Source organism: Cyprinodon variegatus, unplaced genomic scaffold (assembly GCF_000732505.1).
Source record: "Cyprinodon variegatus isolate N-32 unplaced genomic scaffold, C_variegatus-1.0 Scaffold596, whole genome shotgun sequence".
Lineage (NCBI taxonomy): Eukaryota > Metazoa > Chordata > Actinopteri > Cyprinodontiformes > Cyprinodontidae > Cyprinodon > Cyprinodon variegatus.
The window spans coordinates 500,226-520,885 of NW_015151049.1; the positions used below are offsets into that span (position 1 = coordinate 500,226).

Genomic DNA, 20,660 nt, shown 5'->3' on the forward strand with positions numbered 1-20,660 from the left:
GTTCAGAGAGTTCATTGTTGGCCTCATCTGACCCCAATCATCCCGTGTGTCACGGTGGAGCGGAATGGCACAGAAAGTCTTCCCCCTGCTGCAAATCAAACAGACCTCCTGCTTCACCACTGAGTAAAGACTGCATGCTAACTTCCTTCATGTCTTCTAGTTTTCACATTATTTAATTCTATTCAGTTTATTTCTATAGCTCCAATTCACATCATGTCATCTCAGGTCACTTTATAGATCCAGATCAACCAGATCATCCAGTCAGATTAAATCAAAGTTTTCTATCTAAGGAAAACCAGCTGATTGCATCGACTCATTGACTCTTCAGCAATCCCTCACACTAAGCATGCTTGCAGGGACAGTGGAGAGGAAAAACTCCCTTTGAACAGGAAGAAACCTCCAGCAGAACCAGGCTCAGTGTGAGCGGCCATCTGCTGAGGCCCACTGGGGTTCAAGGAGACAGAAGCAGACATAGAAAAAGAAGCATAGATACAATAGGCGGCCCCGTCCAGGAAAGTCTTTAGTCTCCGTTTTTGTCTTTATGTTTATTCTGATCCAGAAACTCCGACTTTGCCGTTGCAGCAACTGATGGATGTTTCTTCTTCTTTGTCTGTTCAGGTTTGCAGTTGTGCTAAACTTTCTAATGAAGGACTGAGCAGCCGTCAGTAAGACGTTCAAAGCTTCATCATGCTTTAACTTTCCCCAAATGACTTCAGAACAAATGTTTTCTTTAGCTCTCCTGTTTCTAAAGTTTAACTTTGATTGAACAATCATCCACCACTGCATGCTGCTGTAGCTGAAGCAGGCTGACGTTTCTGCTCCAAACAAACCTTTGAAAGGTTTATCTGCCACGTCAGAAGAAGAGCTGCCTCTGTGGCAGCATGCACGTCCCTGCAATCAGTGTAACTGTTCAAACTACACTGCCGCCGCCGCCGTGCGCACGCATGGTGATTGCTCCATTAGGGAAGGCAAAGTGACAGCTACAGTTTGTTCTTCTCAGGCCGCACGTTCTGTTCTGCTGTTAGGTGGACACACACGGCTGCACGCCTGCAAATTAAGAGGTCACATATCTAAGCGCCATGTTTAGAGGAGATCTGTCACCAGACTGCCCCCCCCATCACACACAGAGGGAGGCGAGGCTGTTTGTGGCTCAGAGGGAGTAAATCAGTGTGTCTGATATCTTCATTTGAAACAGAGGGCTGATCACTGCTCGTCCTGCTTGTTCCACATTAACTCATTATCACACACGCTCACTCCATTAATTCCCCTGCTTTTCCTAACAACACACACTCACAGGGAGCGGACTGATGACAGGCGCTGCCTCTACCTCATCTGACAGCTAATGGCTTCATTAGGAGCCGCCTGTTAATTGGCTGACTTCAGGGAGAAGCTTGTTAATGAGGATAAATAGATTCACACCTGAGCGGGGCGCTGCCACCCTCAGCAGCTCAGTGATGAGCAAACCTGGCCCTGCAAACATGGAGGAGGCCCCGTCCTTCCCCCCCCCCGCCTGAACACACTGAGCTGGAAGGTTGGTTTATTCTTGCCAGGCAGACTTATTAGGCGGCTGCTTGATTAGCACCAGGAGGCCAAAACAAAGAGCAGTATGTCAAAGCAATTAGCCCCACTGTTTACCTCTCAGCTCCTGGACTGACTGCAAAATGCATCTAATCCAGGGGAGGAAGCAGGGGGGGTGGGGGGGGGACAGCTGCTCTCCAGCAGGCCGGAGTGTGTGATGGGAGCAGGCCGTCAATCCATCAGCTCTGCTGCCCATCCATGTTCTCTGCTGTCTGGAGGGGGGGGGGGGCTTTTTAGGAAGGGCTCATATTCTAATGGGACTTCACCGAGGGGGGGGGGGGAATGGTCAGACAAAATGCAAGCAGGCGAGACTGATCATTTGCATAAAGGACAGAAACAGGCCCACAGCATGAGGAGCTCCACACAAACACACCATCAATTAGACGGTGACCCCCCCTAGTGGAGGCTGGAGCAACTGCAGCTTAATATGCGAGGGAGGAAAGAAACAAAGAAATGAGGGACGATTATAGGAGCTACTAACATTTTTTATTAATTCTTAAAATCGCCGAAGGGGAAAAAAATCTTTTGTAAACTGATATCAAACGTGAAGGTTTGATTGATTGACTAATTTATTACATAGATTAGAGACATGTCTTAACTTTCTAAACAGAAATCCCAGATCAAAGAGGTTTCTAGAATTTCCTTCTTTCATCTGAGGAATATTGCAAAAATGAGCAATCTCCTGTCCAGGGGTGATGCTGAGAAACTAGTCCATGCATTTGTTACTTCAAGGCTGGACTATTGTAATTCTTTACTATCAGGAAGTCCACAAACTGTAGTTAAAAGCCTTCAGCTGATCCAAAATGCTGCAGCCAGAGTTCTGATGAAAATGAAAAAGAGAGATCATATCTCTCCTATCCTGGCTTCTCTTCATTGGCTTCCTGTTAAATCCAGAATAGAATTTAAAATCCTCCTTCTCACATATAAAGCCTTAAATGGCCAAGCTCCATCTGATATCAGAGATCTGATTGCTCCTTATGTTCCTAACAGAGCACTTCGCTCTCAATCTGCAGGTTTACTAGTGGTTCCTAGAATTTCTAAAAGTAGAATGGGAGGCAGATCTTTTAGTTCTCAGGCTCCTCTCCTGTGGAACCAACTACCAGTTTTAGTCCGTGAGGCAGACACCCTGTCTACTTTTAAGGCTAGGCTTAAAACTTTCCTTTTTGATAAAGCTTCTAGTTAGAGTGGCTCAGGTTATCCTGATCTATCTCTATAGTTCTGCTGCTATAGGCTTAGACTGCTGGAGGACATAGGGACCCCTTTTTCATCATTCTGCTTCATTCTATCTCTATTCTCCCACTCTGCAGAATCTGTTAGTTCAATCTCTAACGTTCTGCTCTCTCTGCTTTTTCTCATAGTAGCTTCATCTGGTCTGTTCCTGTTTGGCTGTGACTCCATCCTGGAGAGAAATATCAGCTGTACTGCTGCCATCAACACCTTTGTTTCTAGATGTTGGAGCTTGGCCTGTTTTCCAGTGTAGTCCTGTTTCTCTGACTGTGACTAACTGGATGTGCTCTCTTCGTCCTCTGGCATGGGAGCTGGCTCGGAGCTCGTCTGCCTGGCTGTGTGTTTCCTGGACGGGGCCGCCTGTGGAGCTGGTTGACAGTTGCCTTTTGTATCTATGCTTCTTTTTCTATGTCTGCTTCTGTCTCCTTGAACCCCAGTGGGCCTCAGCAGATGGCCGCTCACACTGAGCGTGGTTCTGCTGGAGGTTTCTTCCTGTTCAAAGGGAGTTTTTCCTCTCCACTGTCGCTACAAGCATGCTTAGTGTGAGGGATTGCTGAAGAGTCAATGAGTCGATGCAATCAGCTGGTTTTCCTTAGAGTGAAAACTTTGAATCAATCTGACTGGATGATCTGGTTGATCTGGATCTATAAAGTGACCTGAGATGACATGATGTGAATTAGTTATAAACTGAATTGAATTGTTTTATGGTTCCAGAAAAAAAATAATTTCTCATATGGCTTTTTTTCTTGTCACTCCTCCAAAGAAGTCATTTTCAGGAGGAGCATTCTTGTCTTTAGAAGACGCTTTGGTTTGTTACACAAAAAATTGTTAGTTTTTTCCAGGCCTTCATTTTTTGAATCATGTCTTTTGATAGATTTTGTAACAAACTGGTCAATTTAATTTATTAACCAGCAGCATTTTGGTCTCATTATAAATTTAGGTACCGTACCCTAAAGCTAGCAGTGGCTCTATAAACTGACACTTCCATCGCTGCTCCTTCAAACTTATCATTGGTCTCTAATCAGCTCCTGCCTGTTGAGGCCATTTTTCTTTTTTCTGGCGTCTTGTTTGCTTGTTTATTGCATTTAAACCAGTTTAATTTGATCTGGAAGGTTCATATTTTGCATGCATTGTAACTGCACTGCTTAAATCGTTTTGCAAAATCTCACAATGTTATACATGGTTTAAATTAAGACATGTTTGCCGACAGGAGCGGATGTTTGTCCACAATAAAAGGCTCATTTTTCATGACTTGCTGCATGCATGCAGCTCGCCATGGAGGCGACCAGCTGTCCAGGTAGCAGAGGGAACACCTTTGGTTGGATAAACCTTCTCTAGCAGATAGCATCACAGCACACTGCAAAGTTTAGACTTCACCTCACGCTTCCAAAGCCTCCGACCCACTAATGGTTCCAGAATTAACCCAAAATAATGAGTTGACAAACTTTACAGCAAAATCAATTAAAGATCGCTGAAAAGCGTAACTTTGGGAATCAGCGGCCTCTGAAGATTAACTGAATAATGATTTCTCCTCTCAGCTCAGAAAAAATGCGTCCTGGATACGTCTGCATCAGCTAGCTGCTAAAGCTAATTCCACTTCAATTACTGCTAACGCCTTTAGCATCTGGAAAAATCAGCCTGATTCACTGAAGAGGTTTTTCCACTTCTGTATGAAGAAATGTTTTATTGGTTGTATATAAAATAAAAATAGCTGAATTTTAGATTTCTCAATCACTCTGCATCAATAAACACGTTTCCCTTGAAATGTTGGTATAAATTATTTCAATGAAATCTAATGAAATGTTACGCTAGCGGCTAATGATGTGTATTTAGTCAGAATAATCATTTTTCGTGTTGCTCTGGTCTTCGATCAAACCTGAACTGTTCCTGAGTGAACGAAGTGGAAGACGTGTGGCCCTCCTGCCTCAGAAGGAACGGCAGCCATGCATGTTCATATGATCTTTAATGTCAATATATACAGAACTTGAAAGAAAAAAATAGAATTTTAAAAATCAAATGAAATAAATACAATATCATACAATTTCCACAATGTCTTTTTGAAGAGAGATCAATGGAAATATTTTCTTTAATTCGACCTCTGGTTCGACGGGGTGCGTCCCGCCCCCCCCAGAGAAATCCCTCCACCACATGCTCTTCATCTCCATCATCATCATCATCATACACATTCATTCAGAGATATAAATATATATAGTGACATATATATTTAGATGAATCATTCTGCTATAATCATTACCTTCTAATTCCATCAGCAGCTTCTGTAACCTTTATTGATACGGCGGTCGATCGCAGACATGGGACCAAATGGAGTCTTAAAGGGAGATGAAGTGCAGGCTCTGTTCAAACATGCATCTATGTTCCCTAAAGTGCTGGTAAATGATTTTGATCCTGAGGGACTGTTTTAATCTGCCACATGCAGATTTTTTTTTAACTCTTATCCTGGAGTTACGTCTTAAGAAGGAAACGAGTCTCAATATGAACCTCAGTCAAGATCATCTTTCCACCACCCTCCATGGGTGAAGAGAACAAGTTCCAGACCAGAAAGGCAAACATGGAGAGGAAAGGGGGGGGAGAATGGCAAAGTGACGATGAAGAGCAGTTGGGGAGGGGGTGGGGGCACAGTTTGAAGAAGCAGCTTTGAATCAGCCAATCACAGTGAAGGAGAACGTCAGCTGGTGTTTCTCTTCCCCCCGAGAGGAAGAGAGAATGAAAGGCGAGGAGGGTGAGTGCATATGGAGCTGTGGAAATAAATACAGGTCTGTCTCCCCAGCAGTAACAGATAAACCTCTTTGGCCGACCTTAATGCAGCTTTTCCTGCCTGTCCTGTGAGCATGATGCTGCATGGGTCAAAGTGAAACACGTAGGATGGGGACTGGCCAAGGCTCAGAGGATGAGCGGCGTGAGTCTACATGTCTGTAGAGGTCAGCTTCTTCATGCTGCGTCTCTGGGCTAAACTGGAAGCTGCCACTGGTTCCAGCACCGGCTGACTGGTCTTCTGACTGAGCGCGGAATACGTTGCAGCCATGGCTCCCTGGAAAGAAGGAGCACAAGCATGAAGAACACAACCAAGGATTCTGCACAGGCTGCCTGCAGAAACTCCAGACACAGAGCAGCAGAGATCGCTTCTTTAAGCCCAGTTTAAAAGGTAAACAACAATAAAAATTGAATTTGGAGACATGCTACAGTTAATGTAGATAAACTGAGATAAACATAGATAAACGTAGATAAAGTGAGATCCAATCTATAATTGTAAAGGTGAAGGTGTGCATTAGCCCAGTTTACTCTGATACCCCGTCAGTTCAGTCACAGACAGCATCAAACGGAGAATCATACTCTGGTTAGATGAGATTTATATCTAAACTTTTGACCTTCCAGGAAAAAGCGCCGCCTAACCAGACGACGGACGCGTTACTCGGTTGGATAAGATATGATGAAAGTTTTATACAAACGTTTTATGGGTTTTTTCTGCATATAACTGAAAAAAAACTTTGATCTTGAATCAATTTTCATAAATCTGTGGATGTATTTTTCCATGTATCAAACTGCCTGCTTAATAAATTTTATCATTTAGATTTTCAAAAATGTCTTGGTAAGTTCTTCTTTTTACTTGTTAAATTTATGCAAATAGTGGTTTGTTTTGTATCTAATCCTACCTGCCAGGTGAGCAGGATGTGGTCAGGCAGGATGCAGAACGCTCTGGTCTGAGGAAAACTAAACATGTCCTTTCCTAACTGATAAAGTGTCACCAGAGGTCAGGGATGGATCCAACCTGGATGCTCATCAGGTTTAACCTTCACCTGTTATCCTGCTGTTAGTGTGAGGGATTGCTGAAGAGTCAATGAGTCCATGCAATCAGCTGGAGAGAAAACTCTGAATCAATCCGACTGGATGATCTGGTGAACTGGAAAGTGACCTGAGATGACATGCTGTGAATTGGAGCTATAGAAATAGACTGAATAGAATAGAAACTGAATTATCCTCGGTATTCAGACTGAACGTGTTTCCAGTTGTCAGGGATCTAGTGCCGTGCTTTAAGACTGCTGCTCCGCCCCCCCTGAGGTCTCCAGGTGGTTCACGCCGCTCGTCTGGCTTGACGGCGCCGAGCGCCTCGACTGGCCGACAGCGGAGTACGGAAATCAAAACTTCTGCAGACGACCTGCAAGCTCTACTTTCTCACTAAAAACAAGTTAAAACCGTTTTTTTAACCATCAAAGCAAAGAAAGATGAGCTTCTCTCTAGTTAGCAAGGAAACGACCAGAGACTTTAAAACCAAGAGTTGAAGCCCGACGCCTTTTTGATTAAAACACGAACGCAGCGTTCATTATTACAACTGAAACGCCAGCTGAGATTTTCACCTTAAAAATCCTTTTTCTAAAAGTTCCCCATTAGTTTCCCTCCTATGGAAAGCTTCCTGTCTGCAGCCTGAAAACCAGCAGGGCGGATCTATAGGAGGCGTTTCCTGAAACATGCCAGCTGGTTAAAGCGCAGCAGAAATTCAGAGTCTGCTCTTAGTTTCAGCTCTACAGCAAATCTACACAGAAGGCAAAGGTTAGCGGATTAGCCGTACGCTAGCTAGCTTTTTAAAACGATGAAGAAATGCCCAGAGAGGATTCTAAACTGAACTGATGTAACTAGTTTTAATTGAAGGTTAACTTGCTGAATAACAGGATGTTATGGTGAACATCATCGTGTGTCCTACAGGCTCACTTTGACCAGATGAGGGGCGTCATGGCGCGTCAGCTGGAAGTGTGGGAGAGTATCTCTGCACGTTATCCAGGAATGCTTGAGAACCTGCTCTGCCGTGTAGCGCTGGTGAGGGTCAACATGCAGCATGTGGGACAGCAGGTCCTGCAACATAAACATCTTCAGTCAGCGTTGCCATGGTTACACCGTGCCATAAAGAACCAAACAGAAGGACTGTAAATGTGCTGAGCGTTAAAGGAGGAATCAGTCTGTTTACCTTTGAGGAATCTGAAACCGTATCCCAGTTTCCTCCCGTCAGAGAAAACTTCCCCGATCCGATCCGCAGAAGAATCTCCTCCGGTGTGTCTTTGGGTCCGTTAGCGAACGGCGTGTACCTGACAACCACAATGATTCTCCCGTTTATTCACAAGCTGAAAATCATAAACAGTTTCATCGCTAAAGCAGCTGATGTTCCACAGTCTGGCGTTCAGTTCAGGTCTGAGCAACCTGCGCTTCCTGATACTGGTGAGAAGAACCAGGAAAGGTTTGACCCGACACGACACGACCGGACCCGACCTGATATGACTGGACCGGACCTGACTGGACCGGACCCGCCTACAGCCGTTAGCAGAGGATCTAACTGGTTTTATACCAGCAGCACAAAGTGTTTCAAAGAGCCGTTATAGAAATGAAACGTTCAACGCTGTTTCTAGAACTTTACCTGCCGCCTTCTGGAATAAAAACATTTTCTAACCTCCAAACCGTGATGCAGCTTTGCTTCAGTCTCTACTTTATTCCAGGATTCTGCCTCTTTAGCCTCTGAAGGACAAAATAAACATAGAATAGATATTAGCCCCATTTCCACCACCCTTTAGAAACTGGTAACCATGGTAACTGCTGAGTGTAAATGGCAGAACTGAACCCAACCGCGCTGACATGGTCTGAGTCCATCAGTAGGGCTCGGTGCGGTTCAGTTCTGGCTCGGTTCGCCTCATCTCCTCAGTCAGCCTCCGTAATTATTCAGAAAATTCTAGCTTCCCATGATTCCCAGTGATGATTCTGTTCAGCGGGATGAACCTCATCGTCTGTCGTCATTTCCTGCGTCTGGAAGCCCTGATTAGACGATCGTTTGTCGTTTCCACTTCCCAAAAGCCGACTGAAGTTAATTCACCAAAGGCTGCCTTCTTCTCCTGACTCTCCACAAACGTCCTGAATGTTACGGGCGCCGCCATGTTGGTTTGCTTGTTTCCCTCTAGAGAGCAGTAGTGCCTTACATCACAAACTCAGTCTGAACTCGGCATAGATCTGTTTTCAGAGCGTAGTGGAAATGGGGCTATAGATAGAATAAAGACCGACTCCATTCAGGAAAACTCTGCACTGTTGCTTCCTGTAGAGTAACGACTTATTGCTCTACTACACAGAACCAGAGCAACTGTTCAGTAGAGCAACAAATAGTCCTTATTTTATTGGTTTTATCTGATATTCACTGAAATCAGGTCTATTCAATGCTTCTGCTGTTAGTTATAATCTGAAATAAACAGATAAAAGCTGTTTGCTGTATGAGCAGCTCCTCCACTGCAGAGTCTAATAAATAAGACAAAATATGAGAGATGCAACAGTTTTAAAGAAGAACGATCGCCTGCAGAATGCAGAGCTGAGATGGAGGCTCAACGTTTGAGGAAAATACCTAAACGATCTTTAAAGACATTTCTTCTGCTCAGCTTTCCACTAAAAGCTTTAGCTTTACATCGTTTCTACTGCTGGTTTAATTTGATCATATTTGATCCTGTTGCTGGATCATTTCTGCATTTTTCAGCCAGTTTCACTGAAAGAAAATCAGCAGTAAAGCAATAACTGAGCAGCCTGTTTCTGCTCCCTGTTGGTCGCACGCTTACCCTGCCAACATGGTGTACAGCAGCACTCCAAGACTCCAAATGTCACAGGCTGCATCATAGCCTTGTCGCATTAGTACCTTAAGAGAAAAGGAAACGTGTCAGGATTCATTTCTTCTCCTTGAAGTGAGACCCCGCCCCCTGGCAGCCCAGGTGTTCTCTCTGTTTTCAGACTGCATGAGGTCCAGACTCACCTCTGGAGCCACAAAGTTGGCCGTGTAACAAGGGGTTAACAGCAGCCCGTTCCCCCCCCGCAGCTGCTTGGCAAACCCAAAGTCACAGATGCGAATAGAGTCGGGATTCCCAGAGTCGTCCATGTAGAGGATGTTGCTGGGCTTCAGGTCTCGATGCACCACCTGAGGAGAAGCCGGAGGAGGAGATGAGTGGCAGCGTCCCCTCAGCTCAGGACTGGGGCCGAGCTGGAGCGTCGCCTCACCCCTTGGCAATGGAGGTAGTCGACAGTCTTGGTGATGGTGTAGAGCACGGCGCTGGCCTCTCTTTCTGAGAAAAACTTCTGCCTGAGGATTCGATCCAGCAGCTCCCCTCCCTTCATCAGCTCCGTCACCAGGTAAACATACCTGCCCTCATCGTACACCTGAAACATCCACACCGCCATCAGTGGAGGGACTCCATTAAAGCTCTGTTAAAAGGTTCAGATTAAGGTACCAACATCTTTCAAGGTGATGATGTTGGGGTGTTGTCCGTATCGCATCAGGATCTCGATCTCTTCAGACGGATCCCTCTTACTTTTATCAATAATCTATGAGAAACAAACACAGAAAACACAAAAAGGAGCAAATTGGAGGTTAATTAAACTTAGAGGCACAGAAACAAAGTTAGTCTACAGCGCCCTCTGCTGGTGATCCCAGATTTATCAATAATTCAGCTGCAGAAAGATTTAGAAATGGATGAAATGTTACGGACTGTCCGCTGCAGCAGTCTCGCTTTCACACTGAAATCGTTAATCAATTCTTTCCTCCTGAACTCATAATTAATCATTTCTACTCGTCATCACTGGAACATTGATGCTGAAATAGTTGAAATGAACATGAAACCCCAACAGCTCTGTTACCTTCACAGCATAATCTGCTCCAGACACTCTGTGGACACATCGCTTACAGATGGAGTAGGAACCAACGCCGATGTCTTCCTGCAGCTCGTACAGATCCGAGAACTTGGATGAGCCTCCATGAACCTGCAGCAAGAAGACAATTTAATTTCCCCTCTTCTCTGCAAAATAAGGAAAGTTCAGTCTGGAAACAGATCTTATCAAACTATTTTAATTAATTTACCAAATGACTTCAGTCACGGATCTCATGTTTTTTCTATTTTGACCTTATTACTGCTAAAGGTTAGCACTGTTGCTATGCAGGGAACAGGTCCTGGGTTCAACACTGAGCCAGGGGCCTTTGATTATAAAAAAAATCAAATATGTGAATAAATACTGAAATAAATACAAAATGAAATCTCTAATAATCTATTAAATCTCCTATAAATAAATCTAAACTGGACAAATCAGGAAAAAAAGATGAGCTAAATAATCCTCAGTGAGTTCTTGAAGCTCCCAGCAGTGGGACGTTCATCCTCGACTCTAGCTGTGACCTTTGACCCCGCCTCCTCACCAGCAGAGAGGTAGTAAAGGTGCACAGCACCGATACAAACTCTAGTCTTTCATGAAAAGCTTGATTTAGGACTTTTTTTTTTTTTGGTTGATAAATTCTTGTTTTTTGTATTTAGTTCTTTACAGAACAAAACATCCTGGAGCTGTTTTATTTCTTTAACCCCTGCAATACACTGGCAGACCACTGGGGGTACTAGGACCACTGGAATGGAATCACTAGGATATAATTACTAAATGAGTTGACAATGATTTAATAATGGCTGATCAATAGTTTTAGTCCTAACTTAGAATCTGCAGCAGGTTTATAGAATGATGTAAATAGATGTGCAGAGCTTCAGTTCACCTGAACGATGGGCAGAATGCTGAGCAGCGGGGAGCTCTTGTTCTCATCCATCGGAGCTGGAGCAACAAAGCTGAAGCCTTTGAAGAGCTGGTGGGCGTTTGCACTGGGAGGGATACCTGGAGAATCTGAACACGCAGACAACACGTCAGGAAACGCTGCCACTTTGTCACTGTTTCCATCATCATGTGCATGTGAGAGTGCGTGAACCTTTAGGCGTCTTTGCAGTGAACTCGGGGTCAAAGCAGAAGGTATCATCGGGTTTACCAGCTGCAGGCTTGAAGGGGGGCTGAAGTTCTCTCCTGAACAGTTTCTGCCAATAAACAATCAAACTGTAGCACATGCTGGATGGAGAAGGAGAACAAGCGTTCAGGAGAAGTCAAGCTCTCTGGCAGATTAACCCCCTCCCATCCCCGGTGCAGCCAGTAGCATCCAGCTGGCTGCTAAACACTCACACAGGGCTATTAGAGCGGACGCAGTGGGAGCTGGACCGCTGCCCAGACTCCCACTCTCAGACCTAGATGGCTCAGCCAGGACTGATGGCCACTAGTCCTGAAGCCAAATGATTGAAGGTGTGAAGCTGCAGAGCTCTATGTGTGAGAAATATGAGCACTCACATTCCAGTCGATGGTGGAAAAGAAAGCGTGTCGTTTGATCTCCTCCACGCCGTCGGGTCCGGCCCCTGGAGACACAAACCGCTTTGGTTCACTGAACCCGGAGCGTTGGATTTCCTGTCCCTCACAGGATCAGGTTTACCTGGATGCTAACGAGCTTTAGCTAAGAGCTTGGAGTAAAGCTACGGCTTCCTTACCAAGTCGATTAGCAGGGTTACGTTTAAACAGCATTCGCAGCAAACTTTGGGCTTCCAAACTTAGGAACTGTGGCATTCCCAACTTAGCTCTGTGTGGGAGAGAAAGACGGAGCGGCGAGTTAAGGTGGGAAAGCAGAGAGGCGGAGAAGATTCACAGAATCTCACAGAACGTTTCAGACTCACTTCAGAATCATGTTCATGGTCTCATTCCGGTCTTTCCCTTGGAAAGGTAACGTCCCCGTTAGCATCTCAAACTGCAGATATACAAAAATCAGAACCCATATTAAACGCCATCTAGACACATTAAGATAAAAAAGCTCATCGGTTTTTAAACGGCAAATAAAAGGTTTTTCTTTGCTTAGACACCAACTGATTTTCTCTGGAAAATAGCTTAAATCCAGTCAGACCAGTTTAAGTAGAGATGCAAGTTTTTCATTTCTGATACGACACAGATACTAAACCATATTAGCACCAATTATTCCGGCTTTTATCCCTTAATTTATACAGTAGAGCGTTAGAAAAGGCCCATCAAACTAAAACAGGGACCAGAAGCCAACAGAAGGTATAAAAACAGCTGATGCTGCAAAATGAACCAGTGAGTCACAGAAACTTTAACAGAAGCAGAAAGTTTCTATCAGCAGGAAAAGTTTAGAAGCCGGCAGATAAAATATTAGAATTATTGTCTAATATCGGACCGATATCAGATTGGGACATGCCTACTTAAAAGCATCTATAAACTTCAGCTATCAGGCTTGAATATGATTAATGTCATGATTTGACTAGGCCGTTCTGACGCATAAGCTTAGATCAAGATTAGCTAAGCTAGATTAGCTCCAATGACTTTAACACTAACCTGCTCTAGTGCCTCTGATTAAGAAAAGTATCCCCACAGCATGATGCTTCCACCCCCATGTTTCATGATGTGATTAAGTGTTATGAAACAATGTGAGGATTTAGATGAGTTACCATCAGTACTCCCAGAGACCACCAGTCTGCGCTCTGCGTGTGTCCTCTCCTGTTGACCACCTCAGGGGCCATATACTCCACCGTACCACAGAAGGAATAAGCCTTCTTATCAGCATCTACTGACTCTTTGCTCAAACCAAAGTCTGCAGAAAAAGGACAAAGAGAAAAAGCAATAGCTTCAGAGTAATGCTGATGTACAGCCTGTTAAAACCGTCAGAATTTAACTTCAAAACAGAAATAAAGGTCATTTAATGAGCACAATCAAATGAAGAGCTACCTGTCAACTTTATATGTCCAGCTTCATCAAGTAAGATGCTGAAAGAAAAGTTATTAGAAAGTTTAGTTTGATAAAAATTTGTTTTTCAGAGACGGCAGCCATTTTCCTTTTTGTAAAACAGGTTGAATCTGGATCTCTGACAGATCAAAGGAAAATAACTTTGTGTTAAATTTGTGGTTCAGATCAAGGTTTGAATCTTTCAGTTTTTTCTTTAACTTACGGCTTTTAAACCAGGAGATTCAGACTGAGATCTTGAAACAACAAAAGTTTTTAGTTGATTGTTAAAAACTAGAGCAAGTCAATTTAGAAATTTACAACAAATACATCAATGTTCTTTAGAAATTAGAAAGAAAACCACAAAGTAGAGCATCCATCTGGATCTATCTACAGCTTTAACACTTTGATGCGTCTGGGTCTGCTGGCTTTAATGACGGGAAATGATCAGCGATCTATAAACTGGAAGATGCACCAGTGGCTCCTCCACAGGAAATCCTCTAAAATCTGCACATTTAAACTAAAAGAAAAACAGAAAGATGAGGAGGAGGAGTCAGACGCAGCATAATGACGGTAGAAGAACAACATGGAGCAGTCTGAGCATCCAGCCTGTTGCTGCATCTTTAATTCCTCTCATTTAACAACAAAGCAGCTAAATCTCCCTCCTCACTCCTGATTAATCTACAGAAGATGCTTTAAAAAGCAGATCAAAGGCTGCAGGTAGATTTAATTATAATGACAAAAACCAATACATTATCAATAGTTTATGCATTCATTGATGCTGCATCTATAAAGTTATTACATCATCCCAGTCTGGAATCCATCTTTAAAGCCGTAAATTAAAGATAAAGAACTGAAGCAGTTTGTTTAATGAGGAAGAAACAATAAATATTATAACATTAAAATGAATGAATTCTAGACTCAAACAGTTTTTGAATATAAACTCATGTAAGCAGAGACAAGGAAGCAGAAATAATGTGCTGGTGCTGTGTGTGTGTGTGTGTGTGTGTGTGTGTGTGAGTGTGTGAGTGTGTGTGTGTGTGTGCAGGTTAGAAGGTGAGAAATGCGGCATACTTCTCTGGCTTCAGATCTCTGTAAACTATGCCCAGGTTGTGCAGATGGTCGAGGGCCAGAGCCAGCTCTGCAAGGTAGAATTTCACATCTTCCTCTGTAAACATAACCTAATAAGAACTGGACAGATTTACTCTCTGATCTCCAAGGAGAAATGCAGCAGCAAAGTGAAAACAGACACATTTAAGATCAAGCTGCAGATCAACAGATATTATTGTCACAATAACAGCGTTTCAGAGACGATTCAGGGAAGCGCTGCCTCCACAGCGATGCTGCTTTCTAAGTTTCAACACAAGGTCCATCATAGCAGAGGCTCATGGTTTGAGTGCTCAGAAAACATTTAAACGGAGCTGAGCTGAGGATGAAAACATTCATTTAAAGCAGAAATCGATCGATTCGTCTATCAGTGAAATTAGGAAACATCATCTTAACTCCTCTGAGTTTAACACTGAAGCTCTGCTCCCATGGTTTTCCACAAACAAATAACTAAAATGATTTCACAGTTTGGAAAAGTTTGAAAAAGAAGCAGGTTAACAGTAAACTGGTTTATGTATTTAGAAATGAGCTTACCTCTTTGGATAAGCGAGTGAATACATCCCCTCCCCTGAGAAAGTCCAGGATTAAATACAATTTCCCTTCTGTCTGAAAGGCTGCAGGTGAGAAAGTAACAATGTTTAAAATACTCTAATCAATGAATTTATAACATCCTGTAAATTAAAGTCATGGGTTTGTCTTTTCAGTCATGGAGAAAAACGAACCGTTACTGTTATAATTAAAGTAGGAAAGCAGCAGCTGCAGTAATAACGGGTCTGATTGACCGAAGATCAGCACCTCTGAAAGCAGAAACCTTTGCTGGGTTCTTCCCTTCATTCAACCTGTGTGTGTTTTAACAGAATGCACAAAGGAAACCAATCAGCATTCATGTTGGAAAAGTCCATCATTGTCAAACCAAACCAATCACCAACGAGGGGAAACATCCAACATGGCGGCCGGTCCTTGGTGGACCTCCCTGGTTTTTAACCAAATCCCAGAAGATGTGATGCTCAGAATATTGAGACAGCTGTAGCTGTCTGCATGGCGGCCAGGCTACGTTCAATCTGAGGTTTATGACACTACAGTTAGAAAAGAAACGACCTGAAAGGCTTTAAAGGAAAAACGGCCCGATGGAACCAAAGCCTTCTGGACCAAGAAGAGCTGCTTGGTCCAAATGCAGAGAAAAGCTGAAGGGGAATATCAGCAGCATCGAAGCAACAGTCAGGTAAAGGGGGGGTGGGGGGGTGGTAATGCTTAATATAATCCCAGCTGCTCTAATCAACAGATTAAAGATCCACAGGTTGAAATCCAGACATGTGACTGAAGAGCTGAGCGAAAACAAAGGTGTAAAAATGTAAACGAACTCATCTGGTGATTGATTACTCCACAGTGATAAAGCTGCTTTTAACGCTCAGTTTTTCTCATGACTGAATAGATCAACTCTGTTCCAGTGAGTAACTGGTTCTTACCATAGTGCAACTTCACTATGAAGGGATGATTAACTTCCACTAAAATGTCTCTTTCCATCTTAGTGCGAACTCTGTCCCTGACTGGAGAGATTAACAGGCTTAGAAATCAGCAAAGCCAAGCTTTGAGTGGACATCAAACAAAATGGCGTTACCTTTCAAAGAGGCTTTTTTTAGTACTTTCATTGCATATAACTGCCCAGCATCTGGACCCATGATCTTCCTGACCAGAAACACCTGAGAGTGAGAGGGACAGCACTCAGACTTCAGGTCATGGAAAGGCGGGAATCGTACTCGCATTGCTTTGCTTACCTTGCCAAAAGAGCCCTGACCAAGGACCTTCAGCAGTTCAAACTGAGACGGCTCGGCTTTCTCACAGCCCTCCTTCACATGGTGGGTGATGGGAATCTCTTTATACGTCCCGTCTTCCTGCACAGACAATATGAGGATGAGACAAAGACGCGGCGTGGAAGAGGCGTGATGAAGTCAGAGAGCAGTACTCACACAGTGTGAGAAAGACTCTCCCTCCTCCATGGGCTCGTCCATCATCTGATGTCCATTGACCTGAGGCCAGATCAGCACAATCATCAGCCTTCAGCAGTAAATGACTTCACTGAGCTTCTTCATCCGTGTTTTTATTTGAGCAGAAATATGAGTGCAGCTGCTGCACGCCTACTTTCAACAGATTTTATGGATGAGTCACATGCGATGCGCTTCAACTCTTCCCAACTGAGACTCTGCTTGTTGTCAAACAGTATGGAGTCCATACTTTAATCTGGTCCAGCTGTCCTGCTCTCATCCTGCCCCCATAAAGCCCCTTAGCATTAGCATTCTAGCCTAATCCCCAGCTAGTGCAAAAACACCACCTCTGAGCAGCTCCACTCAGCTGCAGCCACCAGGTTAATGCAGCTCACAAAGATGCATTTTAATAACAACAAAAACAGCATCATCACCTGTTTTCATCTACTCACATTTACAGGAGTCTATTTTTAATGCTTTTATTATTTCTACTAATAACAGATACCTGTTAGAAAAACTAGATGAATGTGAGGAATCAGCAGGTGGATGAAAACACAATCAGATCATCAGCAACATTTCCCCTCAGCGCTGCAGCTCAGCCTGCGTTGTGTTCAGTCCACAGTGTTTGTGCTGAATTCCACTCAGGTTCTGAGGAGGGAGAATGAGTCATCGCGCTACGCAAACCCACTCAGTGGGTGGAGCCACCAACTCATGTGCATCCACACAAGAAACCACGTTTCAGTATGTCACCACCACAGAGCAACAGCAACAAACATCCAGATTATTAAAACCTTCTGAGGCGACGAGGCGCCCAGCAGACTTCAGAAGGACAGAAAAAACCCACCAGGTTAGGTAAAAACGCCCGGTCCAGAGCCAGAGCAACGCTTCGGCCATCTTTCACACATACATACTCCCTCCCACCTTTGCTGTGGCTCATCACAGCCTGCCAATGATCCCAGCCTACACCAGCAGGCCGGCCTTTTGCAGCCCTTTCATAACCGTCTCTAGGATTTTCATACAAACCTTTCCTTTAAAGCCAAAAGAGATTAAAACATAGAGTTGAAACGCATCGACCCAAAGGTTACAGTGCAAAAGCAACTCTTCATAAATACAAATGTTCTTGCTGTAAAAATGATTAATAAATAACAGCAGTGGCTGAAATGCTGACTACAGCACAGAGCCAGTTTAAAGCTATAGAGGAGGATCTTTTATTTCCGGGTGGATCATCTCAATCAGTGGTCCTCCTAACTGTCAATCATTCTGGTGATGTGTTTATGTAAGGCCGTCCTACGTGCTCGTCCTGTTAGCTAACGGGGTCAGTTAACGGAGTTCACTATAAAGTTCACTATATAGTCCCCGCTCTATAGTGATGTAGGAGTCGGAGCGGTCGGTCGGGCACAGGAAGCTTGGATGAGAACAGCGACTGTTAAACAGAGCGTGCACGAGGAGAAATGGGCTCGTGCACGCCCTCGCACACGCATTTTTTATTTCAAGTGGAGAGCGTGAGTCTTTTCAAAAATTAGTGAAAATCCTCCACAATACCTTTAACAGTAAAACCAAGATCATCTTTGATTTTAAAAGTGTATAAAAATGTAGGGACCAACAACAGATGATCTGATAAACGTTCACTTCATTTACAACAAACCTGACAAATGCTTTGAATAGAATAGAAAATCCCTTTATTGTCTCACAATGGAGAAATTGTAGAATAACTAAAAATGTCTAAGAATAATATAATAGCAGAGAGTTAAAAGATAAACAATAAAATCCTGTAAAGTGTTTTAATAATATAAAACTGGAGAATAAATAACCAAATTTTTACAGTTATGGATAACTAATAGGAATAATCTCTATTTTCTGTCTCTGCCACGATAACCTGCAGGACTTTTATGTCTTATAGTTCTACTCCATAAATCTACTCTATTACTATTAGATTAAATCTATTAACTCTATTAAACTACAAAACAGATAATGACAGAGGAATGGGATCCAATCCTGAGAATAAAATTAAAGTCTTAAGCTAAAATTTCTCACAGAGGAAAGTTTTTAGAAAGTCTGATACAATAATTCTCTTCAAGATAATAATAAATTAAAATCTGTGTTTTTATGCTAGTCAAAGGTTTCCATCTGAGCAGCACATGCTGACGTTATTCTAAAAGGTTCCAGATAAAAGTATGCAGAGGCTTTTATAGTACTTTCACATCCATCATTAACCATATTTATGAGTTAATATGTTTTTAACTTTAATAAAGTCTAAGAAATTTAGGGCACAATTTTCTGCTTCTTTGTTTATAACACAGTGTTGATTAATTAGGTTAGATTAATTAAATTTATCAGAATGAAAACTTTATTATTATGAGAAAGTGGATTATTTTTAATCACAGGTCAAACATAAGGATCTAATATTTCCAGAAGAGAGATGTAATGTTTTAATGATTAAATAAAGGCAGAGATGAAAGTCACTCAGTTTATAACTTTAATTAAAGGACTAAAGAGCAAATGGAAAAGACTGGAACCATTAAAACCTCCCAGTTTAAATGTAAAGAGTTGCTGTTAATCTCAGAGATTTTCAGGATTATAGAGATGAAAACTTGCAAACATGTTTCATCTTAAAAACACGCAGATGAAAAGGATTCAAAGAGACTTTCCTTTAAAAGTTTAATTTTCTGTTTTCAGTACAGATTTGATTAAAAATAACGAATAGAAAAGGGAAGCAGTGGCTTTAAAATGTAGTATAGCTTTATTTGAATCACCTTCTGCTGAGTTTAACATCTATAAAACTGATCTATCTGATCTAGTTTATTTAAATCAATAATCAATAAAGTCTTGCTGCCAAGGAAACCAGCGCTAAGTTGGTTATCAGACTGAAAACAGTTAAAAATAAATAAAAGCTTTAATGTTTTAAAGCTTTAAGGAGTCTGTAATTAGTAAAGTTATAGAGTTTGTTCATAAGTAATAATAATTTGCTAATGCTAACTGTAGCAAGCTAACTGTGAAGTGAACTTATCCTGAGCTGCTTAAAGAGAAACAAAGATTAAAAAAATAAAGATTCTTTTATGAGATAAAAATCAGAAATAGCAGAAACTAAAGCTTCAGCGGGAGTTCAGTCAGAGAGACTAAAACACTCATTTATTATCGGTCCCAGTCAACCAGCTGTTAGCCTGAGCTAACAGGTTAGCATCCCTGAGCAGCTGTTAGCTTGAGCTAACAGGTTAGCATCCCTGAGCAGCTGTTAGCTTGAGCTAACGGGTTAGCATCCCTTAGCAGCTGTTAGCCTGAGCTAACAGGTTAGCATCCCAGAGCAACTGTTAACCTGAGCTAACGGGTTAGCATCCCAGGGCAGCTGTTAGCCTGAGCTAACGGGTTAGCATCCCAGAGCAGCTCTTAGCCTAAGCTAACGGGTTAGCATCCCAGCGCAGCTGTTAGCCTGAGCTAACGGGTCAGCAGAGCTAACTGAACGTCACCCACAGGATCCCCACGCAGAGCGCGGCTCCATCCACTCACCTCGCTGCTAGCGCTGGTTACCTCCATCTTGTGCCGGGATCTACCTCTCAGTCTAAGGCATCCTACTCAGCATAGAGCCCCTCTCCACGCTGCGTGGATTCCCTTCTCCGTGGAAGTCTTGTTCTGCTTTGGTGTTCGGATGCCGTGGGCTGCGTGGGCTGCGGGACGGGATGCGGGATCAATGCGGGAGAAGTGTTTGTGCTTCTGACCGCATCATCGGCTCGCCCAGAGACCGCTACCCTGCCAGAGATGCGAACATGGCGGCTTCTGTGGTACCTGACCGTCGGTGAATGGGAGTGGTGACGTATTGATGACGCAGCTCAGTGGAGGATTTCCCCCAGTCCAGAGCTGAGCAGTGCATCTCCAGACTGCATGGAGGGGGGGTGGTCACAGGCTGTGAATGACGACACATCCGGTGGATGAACGACATTGGAAGAAGTTGACTGATTCCTGACGTAATGATGACACCAGTTCCAAAGCTGCTGCAACATTAACTCAGCATCCAGAGTCCCAGCGGGAAGATTTCTCTTCTGCTCCTCCACCCACAGACAGACTGGTCACCCCCAGGCAGACTGGTGAGACTGGTCTCCCACAGGCAGACTGGTGAGACTGGTCTCCCACAGGCAGACTGGGGTGGAGCTAGATGGGGGGCCAGGGGTG

The 20,660-nt window shown here is 43.4% G+C and overlaps 1 protein-coding gene across 1 annotated transcript; it reads right to left on the reverse strand.

Moving 5' to 3' along the window:
* Positions 1-4,756: 4,756 nt before the first annotated feature.
* LOC107096074 (ribosomal protein S6 kinase alpha-6) lies at positions 4,757-20,332 on the reverse strand. Its single transcript, XM_015392564.1, has 22 exons — positions 20,001-20,332; positions 16,482-16,541; positions 16,290-16,406; positions 16,133-16,214; positions 15,981-16,061; positions 15,049-15,128; positions 14,482-14,588; positions 13,414-13,451; positions 13,137-13,279; positions 12,354-12,424; positions 12,171-12,259; positions 11,977-12,041; positions 11,570-11,672; positions 11,363-11,487; positions 10,471-10,593; positions 10,069-10,158; positions 9,835-9,993; positions 9,593-9,754; positions 9,402-9,478; positions 7,784-7,901; positions 7,531-7,671; positions 4,757-5,854 (listed from the first exon to the last, which is right to left on the reverse strand). The coding sequence occupies exons 1-22, from the start codon at positions 20,025-20,027 to the stop codon at positions 5,729-5,731; spliced, it is 2,184 nt and encodes a 727-aa protein (XP_015248050.1). The 5' UTR covers positions 20,028-20,332; the 3' UTR covers positions 4,757-5,728.
* Between the last annotated feature and the right edge of the window lie 328 nt (positions 20,333-20,660).